Below are 22331 nucleotides of genomic sequence, written 5' to 3' on the forward strand. Positions count from 1 at the left end.
AAACACAAACCACAGACATATTTGTGGCTGTTTTTCCAAAGAGAAATTTGGAAGTTTCAGCATTTAAGGGGAATAGGACATACAGAAAGGGAGAGAAAAAAGCAGCAGGGGTGGAGAGTGAAACAAAAGGGTTATGTTCTTGTGAAAGGCAGGAAAGTCTGTATTTTACTCAAAATAAAGCAAATATTGGAAGAGAAAAAGAAAGTGAACAAGCATTAATATAACGTTCATTTGAACACAGCCCTGCAATGCACCACAATACCATGACAGTCAATCATGGATCAGATGGTCTTTTTGCTTCTATTTATGTGGCGAATTACATTTATAGATTTGTGTATGTTGAACCATCTTTGCATGTCAGGAATGAAGCCAATTTGGCTGTAATGAATTTTTTGTTTTTTTGGTGTGCAGCTGAATTTGGTTTGCTAAGACTTTACTGAGAATTTACATCTGTATTCATAGGGGATATTGGTCTGTAGTTCTCTTTATGTTGTTGTTGAGTCCTTTCCTGGCTTTGGTAACAAAGTGATATTGGCTTCCCAGAACAAGCTGGAGCGGATTCCTTCCTTCTGAATGTTATGGAATGATTTCTGCCTTATAGGTACAAGTTCTTTGTAAGTTTGGTAAAATTCTTGTGTGATACCATCTGGTCTGGGACTTTGTTAGACTCAATGTCTGGATTTTGCTGTCTTCCATTAATAAGTATTAAATTTTGTTCTGATGGACAGCTCATTTATTTGTGGATCGACTTGAACCTTTCAGGTAGCTCTTTTTCTGAGGAATAGTTCAGCCCTTCTTCTAATCTGTAGCATTTCTGAGGTCTCTATGAAATGCCTCAGATGTTCAATGAAGTTTCAACAAAGTTTATTTTGGCTTGTTGTACCCCAAGCATCTCTCAATGCTATACAAACTCTAATGTTTGTGCAGATCACAGCCCACAGCCTTAGAGTAATTCTTTCTCTGATAACTGTTCTTTGCCCAATTGCCTGAAGTGTCATTCTACATATATCCAGCCTGGTTTTCAAAGATCTTTATGTCGTTTTTGGGATAATTTATATAATTTTTTATGTAGAATTCCAGAGCCTTTTTTTTTTCTTTTCCTATGACTCCCTCTTCTCTGCAAATCCTAGCCACCTCACCCTCCAGTCTTCTCAGATCAGCAAGATTCCTTTGATATCCTTGGGAAGGCCATTCTGTGGTCTAGAAATTGCCTCTAAAAATAAAGATGAGGTCACTGCAGTGTTCACCTCATTTGTTTCCATTCCACGGTGTCACAGTCCTGAACTCTCTCTTTTCCAATGTTTAAAAGGTGTTGGGTTTTTAAAAATATATTTTGTCTTATTTTCTAACTGTTTATGGTACCAAAAAAAGTCTATACCTGTACTGTTGTGACCAGAAATAAAAGCCCCTGAGTATTTTTATGCACACTGTAATTTGAGAACTTCTGACAGTATTTACCAAACTTTCCTTTGAAAAGTGTTAGAAAAAATAGTTTTCAAGACCCCATCCTTTTTGCTTCAGTAGGTTCAAGATGGTGGGATTCTTATCATTAGAGTAGTTTGCAGAATAGTTCAAAGAATAAAGGTACTAAAACTATCCTTTTTTGTTTGTTTGTTTACAAGTAGCAAATTAAAATGCTATCTCCTTACAAAGGTATTCTTTGACTATTTCCATAAAATTCTTCTCTTTCATTTTCTATTAATGTACCTATTTATATTCTTTATAGTACTGATAAAAATATATAATTGATTAATTAGTTTTTCTTTAGTTTTCAAATATCTTTCACCACGACTAGACTATAAGCTCCATGATGACAGAGCTTGTCTTGTTCTTTCTTGAACACAAAAATCTGCCAAAATGGCTGGTTCAAATTAAGAGATTACAGGCAGTGCCTGTGGCTCAAGGAGTAGGGCGCTGGCCCCATATACCAGGGGTGGCGGGTTCAAGCTCAGTCCTGGCCAAAACTGCAAAAAAAATAAAAATAAAAAAACAAAAAACCAGAGGAGAGCAAGATGGCGGCCGAATAACAGCTTCCTTGCATCTGGGCACGGTGAGTCCCAGGAGATAGGACTCCAGGCATCTCTGGCTGGTGGGATCTGCCTATCATCACCCCTGCGAGGATACAGAGAGTTAGCGAGAGACTTCTGGACCCCAAGAGGAGGACTAAAACAGTGGAAAACCGGCAAGTGGTTGCGTGTGTTCAATCGGTCTAAACCCGCCGGCAACTGTAAGTTCAGTAGCAGTGAGACTGCAAACCAGAAAGGCCTTACCTGTGAACTGTTTTGGTGTCTTTGGACTTGGCACTCAGTTGAGCTGCCTTGGGGAGAGCCTGAGTGGGAATGCGGAGAACTTTGGCCGTTGTCTAGGGCCCCAGTCTGAGCCGCTGAGCCAGACAGAGCTAATAGTGTTTGGCTCTGGGCCACAGGGAGCCATTGTGAGTGATCTGCCCCGGCAAGCTCCGCCCTCAGGGTCGCAGAGCTAGAATCGGGTGGGAGCTGGTAACCCAGCACCGAGTAGCCTAAGGGTGGGGTCTGAGCCGCCTTGCAGCCCTAACCCTCAGGGGCAGAGTGAGACCGGTTTTGGCACACTGGGTAAGTGGATAGCCACTTCAGCAGTGATTCCAGCGACAAGCACTTTCCTGGGAAGGCTTCTGCTCAGCAAGTTTACAAGTTCAAAGTGCCTTTTAAGTGGACTGAAGAGAGATTTAGGGTGTCTACCTGCTGGGGTTTGAGAAACTAGCAGCCTCCAGTCGTATCAGAACTGTGATTAACATCTCATACCCCAGAAGACCACGTGTTGCCCAGACAATATTCAACAACATATACATACTGCTTTGTTTTTGGTTGTGTTTTGGTTTCTTTTTTTTTTTTTTTTTTTTTTTGGTTTGGTTGTTTTTTGGTTTATTTTGATGTTGTTGATGTTGTTTTGTTTTTTAATTTCAACCTTTTCCATACAGATCTTTTTTCTTTTTAAATTTTTCTAGTTTAATTGTAACTTCCCATTGCTACCTTTTTTAATAACTAGAACTTCATTTTTGCTACAGTTTCTACCGCTATTATTTGTTTTTTCACCCAATTTTATCCCGTACAGTTTTCTGTTTGCTTGTTTTGGTTTGATTTATAGCATTTTTGTCCTTCCTCTCTACTTGGTGGAGGTGGGGTACTGTGTCTGATCAGGTTAGCAAAGAGCTGCTGACCTCAAGGGAACCACCCAACTGGGCACCCCCAGAAGGTGGTTTTTTTTTAAGGTTGTGTCAAAGTACCCTACTGTACACCTATATTGCTCTGTCTCCCTCTTTCTGTGCCTCTCTTCTTTTTGTCAATATTCCTTTTACCCATCCCCTCTCCTTTCTCTATTCTTTTTTTCTTTTCACTCAGTCCTCCTTTCTTTCATCCCTTTCTTGCTCTTCAACCTTCTCACCCTTCTGGTCCTGTACCAAAAGGACTCATCAAACCCTTAGTCCACAGGCACGAGAACTTAAAGAGCAAGAGGAAGTGACAGGAAAATTAGGGCAAGGAAACAGATAAAAGAAATCACTCATGAGGAAGAATCAGCAGAAAACTCCAGGCAACGTGAAGAACAGTCCAGAACAACTCCGCCAAGGCACCATGAGGTAGCTACTGCAGAGGATTCCACCTGTAAAAAAATGTTAGGAATGACAGAAAGGGAATTTAGAATACACATGATGAAAACAATGAAAGAAATGATGGAAATAATGAAGGAAACTGCTAATAAAGTGGAAAATAACCAAAAGGAAATCCAAAAACAGAATCAAATAAGAGAAGAATGATATGAAGAATATAAAAAGGATATAGCAGAGCTGAAGGAACTGAAACAGTCAATTAGGGAACTTAAAGATGCAATGGAAAGTATCAGCAGCAGGTTAGACCATGCAGAAGAAAGAATTTCAGAGGTAGAAGACAAAGTTCTTGAGATAACTCAGATAGTAAAAGAGGCAGAAAAGAAGAGAGAGAAAGCAGAACGTTCACTGTCAGAATTATGGGACTTTATGAAGGGTTCCAACATACGAGTTATAGGAATTCCAGAAGGGGAGGAAGAATGCCCCAGAGGAATGGAAGCCATACAAGAGAATATTATAAAAGAAAATTTCCCCAATATCACCAAAGATTCTGACACACTGCTTTCAGAGGGATATCAGACCCCAGGTCACCTCAACTCTAACCGAGCTTCTCCAAGACACATAATGATGAACCTGTCCAAAGTCAAGACAAAAGAAAAGATTCGGCAAGCTGCCAGGAGTAAGTGCCAGTTGACCTACAGGGGAAAATCCATCAGAGTGACCACAGACTTCTCTAATGAAACTTTCCAAGCAAGAAGACAATGGTCATCTACCTTTAATCTACTTAAACAGAACAATTTTCAGCCCAGAATTCTGTACCCTGCTAAGCTAAGCTTCAAAATTGACGGAGAAATCAAATCATTTATGGATATACAAACATTGAGGAAATTCGCCACAACAAGACCAGCTCTACAGGAAATACTTCAACCTGTTCTGCACACTGACCACCACAATGGATCAGCAGCAAAGTAAGAACTCAGAAATTAAAGGACAGAACCTAACCTCCACACTGATGCAAAAGATAAAACTAAGCAATGGACTCTCACAAAATAAGATAAATAGAATACTCAATTATCTCAATAAATGTTAATGGCTTGAATTCCCCACTGAAGAGACGTAGATTGGCTGACTGGATTAAAAAACACAAGCCATCAATTTGCTGTCTGCAAGAAACACACTGGCTTCAAAAGACAAATTAAAGCTCCGAGTCAAGGGTTGGAAGACAATTTTTCAGGCAAATGGAATTCAGAAGAAAAGAGGAGCTGTAATCTTATTTTCAGATTCATGTGGATTTAAAGTAACTAAAGTCAAAAAAGACAAAGATGGTCACTTTATATTGGTCAAAGGAAAAATACAACAAGAAGATGTTTCAATTCTAAATATTTATGCACCCAATTTAAATGCTCCCAGATTCTTGAAACAGACCTTACTCAGTCTGAGCAATATGATATCTGATAATACCATAATAACAGGGGACTTTAACACTCCTCTTTCAGAGCGGACAGATCCTCTAAACAGAAATTAAACAAAGATATAAGAGATTTAAATAAGACCCTAGAAAAACTGTGCTTGATAGACGCATATAGAACACTCCACCCCAAAGATAAAGAATATACATTCTTCTCATCACCCCATGGAACACTCTCCAAAATTGATCATATCCTGGGACACAAAACAAATATCAACAGAATCAAAAGAATTGAAATTTTACCTTGTATCTTCTCAGACCATAAGGCACTAAAGGTGGAACTCAACTCTAACGAAAATGCTCGACCCCACACAAAGGCTTGGAAATTAAACCATCTGCTGTTGAATAACAGATGGGTGCAGGAAGAAATAAAACAGGAAATCATTAACTTCCTTGAGCATAACAACAATGAAGACACAAGCTACCAAAACCTGTGGGATACTGCAAAAGCAGTTTTGAGAGGAAAATTCATTGCTTTAGATGCCTGCATTCGAAAAACAGAAAGACAGCGCATCAACAATCTCACAAGCCATCTTATGGAATTGGAAAAAGGAGAACAATCGAAGCCTAAACTCAGTAGAAGAAAAGAAATATCCAAAATCAAATCAGAGATCAATGAAATTGAAAACAAAAGAATCATTCAGAAAATTAATGAAACAAGGAGTTGGTTTTTTGAAAAAATAAATAAAATAGATAAACCATTGGCCAGACTAACGAGAAATAGAAAAGTAAAATCTCTAGTAACCTCAATCAGAAATGATAAAGGGGAAATAACAACTGATCCCACAGAGATACAAGAGATCATCTCTGAATACTACCAGAAACTCTATGCCCAGAAATTTGACAATGTGAAGGAAATGGATTAATATTTGGAATCATATCCTCTCCCTAGACTTACCCAGGAAGAAATAGAGCTCCTGAACAGACCAATTTCAAGCACTGAGATCAAAGAAACAATAAAAAATCTTCCAACCAAAAAATGCCCTGGTCCAGATGGCTTCACACCAGAATCCTATCAAACCTTCAAGGAAGAGCTTATTCCGGTACTGCAGAAATTATTCAAAGAAGGAATCTTCCTCAACACATTCTATGAAGCAAACATCACCCTGATACCAAAACCAGGAAAAGACCCAAACAAAAAGGAGAATTTCAGGCCAATCTCACTCATGAATATAGATGCAAAAATTCTCAACAAAATCCTAGCCAATAGATTACAGCTAATCATCAAAAAAGTCATTCATCATGATCAAGTAGGCTTCATCCCAGGGATGCAAGGCTGGTTTAACATACGCAAGTCCATAAACGTTATCCACCATATTAACAGAGGCAAAAATAAAGATCACATGATCCTCTCAATAGATGCAGAAAAAGCATTTGATAAAATCCAGCATCCTTTTCTAATTAGAACACTGAAGAGTATAGGCATAGGTGGCACATTTCTAAAACTGATTGAAGCTATCTATGACAAACCCACAGCTAGTATTTTACCAAATGGAGTAAAACTGAAAGCTTTTCCTCTTAGAACTGGAACCAGACAAGGTTGTCCTCTGTCACCTTTACTATTCAACATGGCGCTGGAAGTTCTAGCCAATACAATTAGGCAAGACAAGGAAATAAAGGGAATCCAAATGGGAGCAGAGGAGGTCAAACTCTCCCTCTTTGCTGATGACATGATCTTATACTTAGAGAACCCCAAAGACTCAACCACAAGACTCCTAGAAGTCATCAAAAAATACAGTCATGTTTCAGGATATAAAATCAATGTCCACAAGTCAGTAGCCTTTGTATACACCAATAACAGTCAAGATGAGAAGCTAATTAAGGACACAACTCCCTTCACCATAGTCTCAAAGAAAATGAAATACCTAGGAATATACCTAATGAAGGAGGTGAAGGACCTCTATAAATAATATTATGAAATCCTCAGAAAGGAAATAGCAGAGGATATTAACAAATGAAAGAACATACCATGCTCATGGCTTGGAAGAATCAACATTGTTAAAATGTCTATACTTCCCAAAGCAATCTACCTATTCAATGCCATTCCTATCAAAATACCAACATCGTACTTTCAAGATTTGGAGAAAATGATTCTGCGTTTTGTATGGAACTGGAAAAAAACCCGTATAGATAAGGCAGTTCTTAGTAATAAAAATAAAGCTGGGGGCATCAGCATACCAGATTTTAGTCTGAACTACAAAGCCATCGTGTTCAAGACAGCATGGTACTGGCACAAAAACAGAGACATAGACACTTGGAATCGAATTGAAAACCAAGAAATGAAACTAACATCTTACAACCACCTAATCTTCGATAAACCAAACAAGAACTTACCTTGGGGGAAAGACTCCCTATTCAATAAATGGTGTTGGGAGAACTGGATGTCTACATGTAAAAGACTGAACCTGGACCCACACCTTTCCCCACTCACAAAAATTGATTCAAGATGGATAAAGGACTTAAATTTAAGGCATGAAACAATAAAAATCCTCCAAGAAAGCATAGGAAAAACACTGGAAGATATTGGCCTGGGGAAAGACTTCATGAAGAAGACTGCCATGGCAATTGCAACAACAACAAAAATAAACAAATGGGACTTCATTAAACTGAAAAGCTTCTGTACAGCTAAGGACACAATAACCAAAGCAAAGAGACAACCTACACAATGGGAAAGGATATTTGCATATTTTCAATCAGACAAAAGCTTGATAACTAGGATCTATAGAGAACTCAAATTAATCCACATGAAAAAAGCCAACAATCCCATATATCAATGGGCAAGAGACATGAATAGAACCTTCTCTAAAGATGACAGATGAATGGCTAACAAACACATGAAAAAATGTTCATCATCTCTATATATTAGAGAAATGCAAATCAAAACAATCCTGAGATATCATCTAACCCCAGTGAGAATGGCCCACATCACAAAATCTCAAAACTGCAGATGCTGGCGTGGATGTGGAGAGAAGGGAACACTTTTACACTGCTGGTGGGACTGCAAATTAGTACAATCTTTCTGGAAGGAAGTATGGAGAAACCTCAAAGCACTCAAGCTAGACCTCCCATTTGATCCTGCAATCCCATTACTGGGCATCTACCCAGAAGGAAAGAAATCCTTTTATCATAAGGACACTTGTACTAGACTGTTTATTGCAGCTCAATTTACAATCGCCAAAATGTGGAAACAGCCTAAATGCCCACCAACCCAGGAATGGATTAACAAGCTGTGGTATATGTATACCATGGAATACTATTCAGCCATTAAAAAAAATGGAGACTTTACATCCTTTGTATTAACCTGGATGGACGTGGAAGACATTATTCTTAGTAAAGCATCACAAGAATGGAGAAGCATGAATCCTATGTACTCAATTTTGATATGAGGACAATTAATGACAATTAAGGTTATGGGAGGGGAGGAAAAGCAGAAAGAGGGATGGAGGGAGGGGGGTAGGGCCTTGGTGTGTGTCACACTTTATGGGGGCAAGACATGATTGCAAGAGGGATTGCCTAATAATTGCAATCAATGTAACCTGGCTTATTGTACCCTCAATGAATCCCCAACAATAAAAAAAAAAAAAGTAAGAGATTACTATTTATGGAATAAATAAATGACTGGGTGAATAAACTTAAGTTCTGTAAAGTTATGCTTGCATGCACACACTCACAATGACAGAAGGCCATCTGTTATCATGGGAGGAAAGGCACCTCTTTGAAGTGTAGCATGTTTGACTTAGTTTCAATAAAGCATATTAATATACCAAATTCTGGATTCCAATAAAATATTAATGAAAATTAAGACATCAACTAATATATGTTTTCTAATATATACTTTTGTAATGTGTAAAATTTTCATCTTATTTTCTAATGTGTAAACTAGAAGCACTATTTCATTTATTTTTTTATTTTTTTGAGACAGAGTCTCACTATGTTGCCCTCAGTAGAGTACTGGGCAGTCACAGCTCACAGCAACCTCAAACTCTTGGGCTTAAGCAACTCTCACGCCTCAGCCTTCCAAGTAACTGGACTACAGGTGCCTGCCACAACGCCTGGCTATTTTTTATTGTTGTTGTTGTTGTTGTAGTTGTCATTGTTTGGAAGGTCTGGGCTGGATTTGAACCTGCCAGCTCTAGCGTATGTGGCTGGTGCCCTAGCCGCTGAACTACAGGCACTGAGCCACTATTATCTTTTTTAAAATTTCCCGTTCATAGAAGGGTACAAATGATTAGGTTACAATGTTTGCCTAAGTTGGTGAGGTCCCTGTTGTGGTTATGTGTGTCCCACACCCAGGAGGTGTGCCCTACCCCTTACATTGTGCCCACTGTGGGGAGCACACCAATGCCCCGCTCTCTTCTCTGCTTCCCCCTTCCTCATCCCCCCTCTCTAGAAGCAGTATTTTAAAGGTATTATTGGTATACAGTATAACTGACTCTTTCAGGTACATAGATTGAAGTATTTTGGTAACTGTGTACAATCATGTAACCAATAAATCAAAATACAGAGCAGTTCCTTCATCCCTTGAAATGTTTCAAAATTCTTTGGAGAAACACGTCGATAATGCCATCAACAAGAAATATATGATAATAAGGAGAAAATAACTTACTGGAAGAAGTATTGTAATATATACCGTAAAACCCTATTAATTTATCAAATAGCAAGGCATCTCTGCTCACCTCATTTTTTTTTAACCTGTGAAGTAATGCTATGAACTTGCACTCCTTTTCAGAGAAGCAGATACTTTTGCAAGTGCTGTCAAATGACTAGGGAAGACAGACTTTCACATGAGGTCAATTAGGTTCACAAACTCATCCTAGAAAAAGAGCTACATACCTCTTTGCTAGATAATCACTGCAGTCACCAGATGGCTGTAGTGATATCGAGGGAGTACTTCAAAGGTGACCGTAGTGATATCCGGCAACGAGGTATGTGGCATTTTTTCTAGGATGAGTTCATGAACTTACTTACTTGTTTGACTGTGTGCGGGATGGGTGTGTGTAATTTACACACTTCCTAGGTTAGCAGAGTATAAAGAAGTACACAAAAAATGAGACAACCTTAGGTAATTGGCTGTCTGTTCTGCTGTAAGTATTCTAAATGACAGCTTTCTCCGTGAGAGCTGGGAATGGCTGTTTCAGCTCTAAGAACACGAAAGGAATCATGCTGTTAGTCTGCTTCTCTGCAACTGTGAACCGCCAAGAGGAGGAAGGAGCGATGCTGTGTTCTCTGAGAAACTCAGAACCCAGCTTCCCATTCCTTCCCTGCTTCTCCTGACCCCTCACAAATACACAAGTCTGTAAAAGCTTTACATTCCTTTCTAGGTACATGTTATCTCTGGGGCAGTAACATTTTTTTTTTTTTTTATTGTTGGGGATTCATTGAGGGTACAATAAGCCAGGTTACACTGATTGCATTTGGTAGGTAAAGGCCCTCTTGCAATCTTGTCTAACATTAAAGGTTAACAGGTAACTAAACAGAAAGTACACTTTCACTCTAACCCATGCTTTTTCGATCATCCTACGTTTCCTTTCCTCAGGGCAGGCCTTATGTTATTTACTAGATGTAAGTATGAAGACAGAATAAGCCATAATGCATAACACATCAAGGTAGTAGTTATGTCTATGGAAACCTCTTTGATGACCTATAATGCACATTTGCAAGGCTTTATGACTACTTACTGAATTTTCCTGCTTTGAAATACCACCTACAATGGCCAATCTTTGATCTCCTGAAAGGGATACATTTTCAAAGAGAAAAATTGCCGTAATTGGAAAGCAAGGAGAGAAAGTAATGCTCCTATTAAGAATGAACAAATCAGAACCAATTGAGATGAATAATAGAAGGCAGGCTGTAGCATCACTGTGAAAGGAGCAATTACAGCCACGATTGGATGATGAGCAAAAGGGTCTTTTGACAGAAAGATGGCCTAACTCTGAATTTTGGCTCCATTATGGCTGACAGCATGCTAAGCGAATAGCTCCTGAGAGTCCAGATCTCCTCTCCTTACATACTTAAAATGTAGTTGCTCACCCAACCAAGAAGGGGAAATTACAGTTCGAACTCAATTCTTCCCTTTGTGTTCATCAGTAGCAAATATTTCATACAAGAGTGATCTAAATTAATTTCAAGCCTGTTCTTTGGTGTCTGGGTTTAGCAGGTAAGCAGATACAGAAACCTAATGTAAACCTCACTTTCCTGGCACCCTCCATCCTTTACGTTGACCCTCAGCAGTAGACACAAGGGAATAAAGGAACTTCAAAGTCAAAACAGGGACCTACATCTTACTAAACAGGTCAGTCAAGAGATGTGGTAGCAACTGGCAGAAGGGAATAGATACGAGGTGCGTCAAAATGAGACATAAGTAAAAAACAAACAAAAAACATTGGTTCTCCCTTTATGCGTACATCATGGGAAAACCTAAACTATTAAGTGACAATAAAAATTCCCAAAGAGGCTCTGTAAACACACCAAGTCAGTTTGCACAGCATAAAACTTCACTCGATTTTGTAACTGGAAAGAGGGCCAGCTGCTAGCACTGTTTTACTCAACCTGGGTGACGTTTAGAGTCTAAAAGTGAACATATAGAGAAACATGGAAATCATTCCTAAATAGAGTCTTGTATATCATGCAGGCATAAAAATGGGTATAATAATAAAAGAAAGGAAAAATATGAAAAAGAGAAAAATGGTATCAAAAAGTGAAAGAAATAATTTAAAAATCACAACTAAAGAAAACAGACTGCCCAGCAAGATCTGGTAAAACATTATGGTCAGGATGTCAACTCTGGATGGAAATAAAAGTAAAATGATTTTTTTATATGAACAGTCATCGTGCGGGAGCTTGTCTAGGCTGGTCTGGTCATCCCCACATGCCAGGTCTGTAATGAGGGCTGTCACTCATTGTTCAGATATGCAGCCCCTCCCCCCACCCAGACACACCTTTTTTATGTAGATTCACAGTAAAAGCCTAATAACGTTGTTAACATGACATTCTGGGTAACATCACAGCCACTGCCCCTCTTTTGGTATCCTAATGCAAAATAACTTATTTGGGTTTATTACCATAAGAGGTATAATTAGCAGTCATTTCGGAGTACAAAGTATTGCTGACACTAGCCAATTTTCTGAAAGTGCCTCTAAAGCAGCACCTGCACCATTCATGTTTATAAATCAGGTAATTGTACATGAAGCCACTTATGTGTATATGTAATTAGTCTAATTTCCATATTCAAATCAATTATCTTATATACACTTTGCCAACTTCTTGCTTTCTTTATCCTTTTTACCCCTTCACTTTGCAAGTTCAAATACATCATATTTCTGATCTATTTCTATTTATTAAGCTGCAATTATATTTTCCCTATCCATTTAGGGATTTTTCCAGTATCCCCATCTGATAATAAGATATAAGGACCAAGTTCACCGAAATTCATTCATTACATGAGGAATGTCCTGGATGTTCTAAAATCATTTTAATCAATCTTTTCTGCTCTTTCAAAAACACATTTAACTATGATCCAGAGTCTCCAACTCTTATCTAATTCCAAGCAATAATAGTGAGAAATGCCAAGATATTAGAATAGAGATTCGACAGGCATGAAAGACAATGATTAATCTCATTCAATATTTTTTATCTCATTCAATATTTTTAAGTTCTAGGCAGAGATTTATACCAATTTCCTTGCTGTTTAGGCTGACATTAAATGCTAATTTGCCAAGGATTCCACATGGAAGAAAAATTACAAATGCATTATTGAAAATATTTTGAAGGATATAAATATAAAAAATTTATTCAAGACTCTATCAAGGATTTTCACAGCATTACATATCAAAAATAAAAACACAAACATGAAATAAACTCTAAAGTTCTCCATTGATTAAGGCAAAATGGTTTAAGTTTATACTTCAAATTCTATTACTTGGATAGCTAAGTTTAAATGATTAAAAGTTTAGTTTTGTTCTCATATGTCAAAATATAAAGTTACCTTAAACTAGAGAAATATAAAATACAGTTGACCTTGAATAATATGAATTTGTACTGTGGGAGTCCACTGATACAAGGACGTTCTTCCACCTCTCCCACGGAGACAGCAAGACCAACCCCCCCCTCCTCCCTCTCCTCTGCCCACTCAACATGAAGACAAGGATGAAAACCTTTACAATGATCCACTTAATGAACAGGACATGTATTTTCTCTTCCTTGTGACTTTTTAAATCATATTATCTTTTCTCTAGCTTACTTTATTAAGAATACAGTATATACAATATACACAGTATATATAGTAAGAAAACAGAATATAATACATATAACACACAAAATACGTGTTAATCGACTAAAGGTATGACAACTAAGTTCACAAACTCATCCTAGAAAAGGTGCTACATGCCTCCTTGCTGATGATCAATACAAACACTTTTTAAATACACCCCCCCACCCCCTCCCCGTGAGAAGCAGCACCTAGTCCACCTTTCAAAGCAATTTTGGAACACTTTTTGTGAAATGGCCATAAGAACTGTAATTATAGTACCCTTGATGTCCTAAATGTCATCAAAATGTCTTCCTTTCAATCTTTCCTTTATCTTCAGTTAAAGAAAAAAGTCATTGGGGGCCAGATCAGATGAGTAGGGAGGGTGTTCCAATACAGTAATTTGGTTACTTGCTAAAAATTCCCTTGTAGACAGTGGTATATGAGATTGGTGTATTGTTGTGGTACAAGAGCCATGAGTTGTTAGCAAAAAGGTTAGATCATTTTCATCTTTTTCACCCAGCATTTTCAGCACTTCCAAATTGTCAACTTGGTTAACTACTTGTCCAGTTGGTACAAAATGCATAATCCCTCTGATATCAAAAAGGTTAGCAACATCATTTTGACTCTTGATTTGGACTAATGGAACTTTTTGGGCCCTGGAGAATAGTCTGACTTCCATTGTGTAGTTTGACACCTTGTTTCAGGGTCATATTGGTACACCCATGTTTCATCACCAGTGATAAAGTGGCCTAAAACATCATCTTGCCTCTCCAAAAGGTCTTTGAAAATTTTGACTCACCTTTGCTTTTGTTCATTCGTGAGCTCCTTAGAAATCATTTTTGCATGTACCTTTTTCATGCCAAGATTTTCAGTTAATATTTTCCTGCTTCCCAATCAATGTTTACTGGGTCTGCTATGCCTCTCACACTCATATGATGATTCTGATGCACAATTTGATGAATTTTTACAATGTTTCCATCAGTTCTGCTCATTCCTGGCCACCCCAACCTCTCTTCATTAGAGATGCTTTCTCTCTCCTCAGAAAAACATTTAATCCACTTGCACATTGCTGTTTTCTTCATGGCATCATCCCCATAAACTTGTACTGACATGTCTCTGAGTTCACTTCCACTTTTGCCAAGTTTAACAAGAAATTTAATGTTTTTTCATTGTTCTAATTCAAGCTTTGATATTCGTGCAAGAGCACACAAAAACACTCAATAACAATAAATACCATTTAGCAAGACACATTTAGCAAACCATGTGCTGACACAAAAACAGCTGTGAGACACTGACACACCAAGGTTATGAAACCTTACCGAGTTGTTTGTATAGTGCTGCCAACATAAGGGCACAGGGACAAGTTCATGAACTTAATTGTCAGACCTCTGTTATTGGTAAGTCTTTCAGTCAATGGTAGGCTATTAGTAGCTAAGTTTTTGGGTAGTCAAAAGTTATATGTATATTTTCAACTGTGCAGGGATCAACATCCCAAGCCCCACATTGTTCAAGGTCAACTACAGTTCTGAAATCACAATCTATTTTTAAAGACAAATTTTTTTGTGTCCTTTAATGAAATTGTCAAAACTATGAAATTTTTAATGAAATTGTTAAAACTATGTGAAACAACATACAGCATCTGATGGATGAAAGTGTTCTTGAAAATAGTATTTTACATTTTGAAAGGCTCTATAGAACAAATAAAGCTAGCAGGTGAAACATAAAAATTTAGTTCTTCTCACCCATGAATCTCTATTAAAATGCTAGTAAAAGAATATCAGAGGGATACGAAGAGGTCAGATGCATGGCAGACTTCTGGACTGGGCCAGGGTTCCAGAAATGCAATGAATGACCCAGCAAACATTAAGAACCTGGATTACTAAATGAAACAGCAGGGAAGCTCAGCTGTTATTCCAGGTACCACAATCACAATACATCAAAAGTATAGACCTGCTGAGGGGAGGGTGGCCCCGCTAAACTGGATCTGCATTTTTATTGCTTTAGCCCTTTGGTACTACTACCTACTTTTTAATCAACCAAGCAAATGTATTTACTTTGAAGAAGATAACAATGATGAAGTCTGTCTGAAATTATATTAGGTAAAAAAAAAAAGGGATAATTTCATGAGTAATATTGTTCATCATTGTAAACATACAAAAAAAGAGATAAATGTTTTAAATGTTGAGAATGTATTTTTATAGCTTCGAGTGTTTTCTTTAATGACCACCCATTATTGGTAGAAACACTGTAAAACTGTAATAGAAGAATATGAATATGAAGTATAAAAATAATATAATTTACACAGCTTTACTATATCTGCTATGCTTTGAATGTGACCCATACAACATTCAGTTATTAAAATTTAATGGAAAGTGTGATAGCACTAAGAGGTATGGCCTTTAAGAGGCAATTAGAAGGCCAAGGTGGGAGGGTTGCTTAAGTTCAGGAGTTTGAGACCAGCCTGAGCAAGAGAAAGGGACTATTTTTACAAAAAACAGAAAAACTAGCCAGGCATGGTGGTATACACATGTAGTCCCAGCTACTTGGGAGGGTGAAGGAGGAGGATCACTTGAGCTCAGGAGTTTGAGTTTGTAGTCAGCTGTGATGGCCCCTCCTATACTCTTGCTAGGGTGACAGAGTGAGATCTTGTTGCAAATAAAAAAAAAAAAAAAAAAAGGTAATTAGGCCATGAAGGCCCTTCCCTGGTGAAGGGATTAGGACTCTCATAAAAGAGTCTTCACACTGCCTTTGGCTTGCTTTCCCTTCTGTCCCCTACCACAAGAAGACATAGCATTCCCCTCCTCCAAAGTGCTATCTTGGAAGTTGACAGCAGGCCTCAGCAGACAACTGAACTGCTGGTGCATGCCTCAAGCTGGTGTTTTCCCTGCTTTCAGAATTGTGAGAAATAAATTTCTATTCTTTGTAAATTACCCTTCTGTTCTTTGTAAATTAGCCCTAACCCTAGCCCTAAGTCTGTGGTTTTTTGTTATAGCAGCACAAACACACTAAGACAGTACCATTTTAGGAAAACCAGTGTAATATTCAAAATGAAATAGTTAAATGCTAAGAAAATAATGAACACAATAAGTATATGCTGTTAACAGTAGCTAAAGGTATTTACTGTCCTTGGTTTTGATAAAATCAACTTTTAAAAATTCTACTCTTAGAATTAATGGTAACCTCCTTTAAATAATGATGGTGAATGAAAATCAGAGAAAATGAATTCTAGGAGGGTCAGTCACCTTAACAGAGAACCTTCAAAAATAGTATTTTATATTTTGAAAGGCTCTATAGTACAATTAAAGCTAGCAGGTGAAACATCAAAATTCATGTTTTCTCACCCATGAATCTCCATTAAAATGCTGCTAAAAGAACAAAAAAATACAAAGACAAAGACTGGAGGCCAGGAAGAAAGGACAGCAGAAAAGAAATTTCAACAAAATTTTGAAATCTGGAAAGAACATAAGCAAAAGTACCCTACTTTGAGTACTTTTGCCTTAGAAAGTAAATCCTTCAAGCATAAGGAAACCTACTTTCAAGACCTGTAAGGGCAGATTCTTACAGCTTCCCTTTAGCAATTTCATATGAACACTATTTTTAGTAAGCATTTTTCCTCATACATGTAAATTCCTTGTTCTGTAGTTTAAGTCACTGGCATTCACTAAAGACAAAAAGAAAATCGCAGCTCTCTATTTTTGCCTAATGAAGGTTCATTTAATGCTAATTTTCTCTTATATCATTGCACCTGGCATGCTCAGTCATATGTTAACTAAATAAAATACAGATGAATAAATAAAGATTATAATGAAATCCCTTTTTAACTTGTTTTTCTGTAGGAAAAAGAATCTCAATTTCTTTAGTCTTTTACTGTGAAGTCATTTAACCCCCCTTAATAGCCTTAATAGCCTTTAGGGCATCCCTTTAATTTCCTGATGTATATTTTAAAATGATAAGGCTAGACAGAACCAGGCACGACATTCTACCGAGGACATGACCAGTCAGGAACATGCTAGAAGAATTGTTTCATGGTGTGAATGCTACATACATGTTGTCATTCCAGAATCATACCACAAATCTCCAGCTATACAAGTAATGCTGAAAACACTTACCTCAAGAACCAACCACAGCTTATCTCCACTGACTTGATCCTTCTTAAAGTAAATTCCATAGAACTTGACCACGTTCGGGTGGTCAGAAAGAGTTTTTAAGATGTTATACTCTGCTTCAATCTCTTCATCAATATCCTAGTTTCAAAAAGTCATAAGAAGAAAACCATGAATAATGACAAAGACACGGAGGCTACAAAATATAGAATTTGATTTTGTCAAAGCAAATTCATAACCGTTTTTACCATGCTTAGTTACTATATATTGAAATTTCTCAGTCCTGCTTAAGGAGAGAGATTGTGATGTTCAGGCTAATCAAATCCCATCGCGAATTACATTAATTTCATTGAATTTAAAAGGGATACATAAAAGGTTATTTTTGTATGCAGTTTGAAAGAAACATACATGGAGAACTATAATACTTCAGATGATTTTATTTTTTTCTGTATTATTAACTTTTGTTACAGTGGCAAAGCTATTGATTTGAAATAAAAGCTTTTAGTACTAAAAATCTGGTTTGCTTTGTTTCTTTGGAAAACAGGGTAACTAAAAGCTATTAAAAAAACAAAACAAAACAAAACCCAGTCACACAAACAGTAACTCCACTTTTCCCAAAGAGGTAAAATAGAGTTAAATTACAAAAGATGGCACATAACTTTTAGAGAACTAAAAGCCCATTCATCAGAAGTAGAAAAGGTTGCTATCTTATCAATAAAAATTCAAGATAGTCCCTTAGTTCTGTTTCTAGAAAATCACATATACCTGAGACAACTCACAGAGTAAGAAATAAGACAAATCCTTACTACTTTTATTCTTACAGTGGCCTTACTGTTGTTCTGCTACAGAACCCTGCAATCACTGAGATAGAAAGAAATTTAGATATGAGGTCTAATTTTATTTTTTAACTGATAAATAGTTTTTGTTTCTAAAATAGCATGTGTTTGTTACAATTGTTTTAGCAAAATTAGATGTAATGATGGAAACATAAATCTGTGTTTTGTGTTGTAAAATGTTTCATATTAAATTTTAAATTCTGTCTAATATGGCAAGTGCAGTTCTTGTTGTTTAGCCCTTTCTCTTTTGCTAGGCGAAAGAATAAAGAATTTAGGAAAAAAAATTTAAATTTTGTCATTATTTGGTCTGTTGTCATTGCCAATGCTATGATATTTCCTTTTTAACAATGGACTTGCTATTATAAGCCAATCCTTCATGTTAAAAATCCATTTACTGTAACAGTGGACCCTAAATGTACATAATTTAAAAAAAATATTGCCAATGTACACTTTATTGGAACAGTTCCCTTTTTATTTTTTTCAAAATATTAAGATTGTACAAGTGTTTTTGTTACATGGATATCAGGTATAATGCTTCATTCAGGGTTTATAGTGTGCCTGTCACCACAATAGTGTTCACTGTACTCATCTCTATTTCAGAGAGAAGAAAATCAAGCTCAGAGAAGTTGCAGCCTGGACTGGTTAGTATAAAATTCACATTTAGATGCCAAGCCTCGTACCTTCTAATCCAGCTCATTTAATCTCTTTCCTGGAGAGAAAATTACTGATTAAAAATACATAATAGTAAGATCCCTTTAATTTCAAAAATAAGCCAATTTTTATAAAATACTTGGATGCATTTATGTTTAAGATTATAATTTCTTGGTCATAAATCTTTTTTATTTGACTTGTTACAAAATTAATAAAGAGTAAATAAATAATTCTTAGGAAAATATACACATACTTATGACAAGAATACAGGCAAAAGAACAAATTAAATACTATAGTTACAAAATCAACATGTTTCATTAAATTGGTAATACTAAACACGATTTATAAGGTTTGTAAATATGCATCCATGAGTAAATTGGGAAACAATAATGGTTACATGTATTATAAGCCTTTGTTCCTCTCCATCAAGAAGGAAGGGAATGGGAGAGAAACACTAACTACGGGAAAAGATGATGGGATCAGACTGAAGTCTTTTCTCTTGCAGCCACACCTCCTAACCCCTGATAGCAAAAGATAGAAGAAACAGGACACCAGTCACGTTGGTATAACTTAACTTGTGCCTCTCTTTCCTCTTCTTCCCTGGTTAGAAATTCCCACCAGAGGAAAATGAAAGCATTCAACATCAGTTACACCTCAACATTGTGTTTCCTATTTTTTCCTCCAGTATATGTCATTTATTACATTAAAATAAACCTTTCTCCCCTTCTTGAGACTCTGCTCAAAGTAATAGGAAATAGTGTAGTGATAATGGATGTATCAGAAATGAACTATCAAAGAGAGAGACTTTAAGATGAACCCACAGAGGCCCAGAGACCTTCTTCAGTATTCTACAGTTTGCTGGTGGATGTGCTGTGACAAGGACAGGACTCTGAAGTCCTTCCTGCACACATTTCATCCTTTCCATCATGCCATGCTCATCAAGAGTCTCTTACATTTGGGGAGCATGAGATAACTGAGCTTATTCTCACTTACCCACTGTGCTATGGGAGAGCTTCGCATCTCCTAGTAGCCCCAAGACATTCTAAAACTGTCAGCTTTCATTTCCAGAAAACAGAATCTCATTCTCTTAACAAGGGAGACAAAGCTTGGCAGTTAACCCTCATCGAGGCCAGGGAGGCCTCCCTAGAGCAGAGATAGCAGAACTGAACGTGAAATTCAATTCTTCCCAATGACAAAAGTCATCCTGATTTCTGCTTTGGAAACATTTAGCAAACCTGAAAATTAATTTTCCTTTTCTGAAAAGGAAAATTAAATTTAATTTTTGAAAAATCCTTGTCAGTGTGTCTTAAGAGAAATTCTGCTTGAAGCCTAAATAAACGTAAGAAGAAAAGATCTGGTTAAAATGACACCTTAGGGGTATTTCTCAGCCCATGAATTTGTATCTGTACAATTTTCGAAATTGAAAATAATACATAATCAACTTCAATAATATTGTATCTGTTGAGAGTGATTTATTTATGTCTTATGCATTTATTCATTCACTTACCAAGTATTTATTTCCCCTTAATATACAAGCAGAGTTTGCTTTTACAAGTTTTAAAAATGATAACTTCTCTTAGAAAGACATTTTGATAAGCAAATCAAGATAAGATATGGACAGATTTTTTAACTGGTTAATATAAATAATAACAAAGTCAATTAGGATGAAAAAAACCTGTGACTTACATGAATTGGATCCAGAATTTTGACGGCTGCTTTTTGTCCATTTTTCTTATTCATTACTTTAAAAACTTTCCCATAAGTTCCTTTGCCAATTGTTTCAGTAATTTCCCATGTATCGGAAGGATCAGGAAAGTTGTCAAAGATGATTGTTTTCCCAATTAATGGAAACATGTCAAAGGTTTAAATTCCTAGAGAGAAAAAGTACAGTTTCATCGATATTTGAGGATAGGAAATGGCACACATAAACTCTTGGGAAAGTATCTGATATTTTCACTGATATGGTAGAAAATATATAACAGAAACCAAACATACTTCAGAGTCAGAGAAAATTTTAGTTCTTCTCATTTGAAAACAGATTAATATGAGGTTAAGAATGTTTTGTAAGCAGAACTTTGTTTCCAAAGTATAGTTAGTATAGTTCCCTATTAATTACTATTTTTAGATTAAAATAAGAGACATGTCTTTATATAATTTTGATTTACTTCTTCATAATCATGTATTACAATGAATCAAAGATTTTCAGAATGAACCCTAAAGATGATCAAATTCAACTTTCTCATTTAAGCAAAACCCTCTCTTTATAAGGCATTATATTTTATGTCACTTCTCTATGTAAAACTCAGTAATGAATCTTCTCCATCGTTTTTAAGATGGAATTTCTTTAACATAACCTACCAACTGCTTTAAAACATGGCTCTTGTGATTCTGGAGCTGCCTAACCCACGATTGGTACCCACCCACCTCGGAAGAGCTGCGTAGGGACCCGTGATTGGCACCCTCCCATCTCTGGAAGAGCTGCACAGACCAGTGATCAGCACCCACCCAGACCTCCGGAACAGCTGCGCAGACCAGTGATCAGCATCCACCCAGACCTCCAGAACAGCTGTGCAGACCAGTGATCAGCACCCACCCGGAACTCCGGAAGAGCTGCTAGGGACCCATGATCGCCACCCACCCGGACCCCCGGAAGAGCTGCACCAGGACCCGTGTGTGATTGGCACCCACCCAGACCTCTGGAAGAGCTGTGCCAGAGGTGATCAGCACCCTCCCACCTCGGGAAGAGCTGCCCCGTGACCCATGATTAGCACCCACCCGGAACTCTGGAAGAGCTGCACCGGGACCCATGATCGGCACCCACCTGGACCTCCAGAAGAGCTGAACTGGGACCAGTAATCGGCACCCTCCCACCTCAGGAAGAGCTGTGCCAGGACCCGTGATCAGCACCCACCCGGAACTCCGGAAGAGCTGTGCTGGGACCTGCAATGGGCACCCAGACCTCAGTAAGAGCTGCTCCCACTGGGCCTCTGCACGTCCTGACCAGGAACTGCGGGAGCCACTCAACCCCGGTCCTCCCTCCCGTACCCCCCCTGCCTCCATACCCACCCGCTTGTCTGGCTAGGGACTCTGATAGCCGCGTGCCCTCAGGAGCCCTAGTGTCTCTGTGGCAAGCCCTTCTCATGGCCAGAGACTGCTGGAGCCTTGGGCTCTCTGTGCTAAAGTCACTGGGTGCCAGGCACTCCCAGAACTGTGTGCACCACACCCTCCCCACCCCACCCCACACACACCCCTCCCACTCCCCCACTACCCCCACCCCACCCCTCTGTTGTTGGATCCTGGGGTGTCACACTCCTGAGCTGCTTCCACAACCAGAACTCCCTGGCTGGGGTAGCCCCAGAGGAACTGCACAGGGTCACTCCCTACAAAGATCCAGCTACAACAGAGTGATCCCACTGGGGTCTAATCTTGGAGAGATACCTCCCAA

The 22331-nt window shown here is 37.9% G+C and overlaps 1 protein-coding gene across 1 annotated transcript in view; it reads right to left on the minus strand.

Moving 5' to 3' along the window:
* Positions 1-20748, minus strand: part of MYO3A (myosin IIIA) — a 206224-nt gene extending 185476 nt beyond the window's left edge. Inside the window, exons 1-2 of the mRNA XM_053572763.1 lie at positions 20573-20748; positions 17406-17540 (exon numbers count right to left, since the gene is read on the minus strand). Coding sequence (XP_053428738.1) covers positions 17406-17540; positions 20573-20740 — 303 coding nt within the window. The 5' untranslated portion in view covers positions 20741-20748. The remainder of the gene's footprint in view (positions 1-17405; positions 17541-20572) is intronic.
* Positions 20749-22331: the final 1583 nt, after the last annotated feature.

The sequence above is a fragment of the Nycticebus coucang genome, chromosome 20, assembly GCF_027406575.1.
Source record: "Nycticebus coucang isolate mNycCou1 chromosome 20, mNycCou1.pri, whole genome shotgun sequence".
In the NCBI taxonomy this organism is placed as follows: Eukaryota; Metazoa; Chordata; class Mammalia; order Primates; family Lorisidae; genus Nycticebus; species Nycticebus coucang.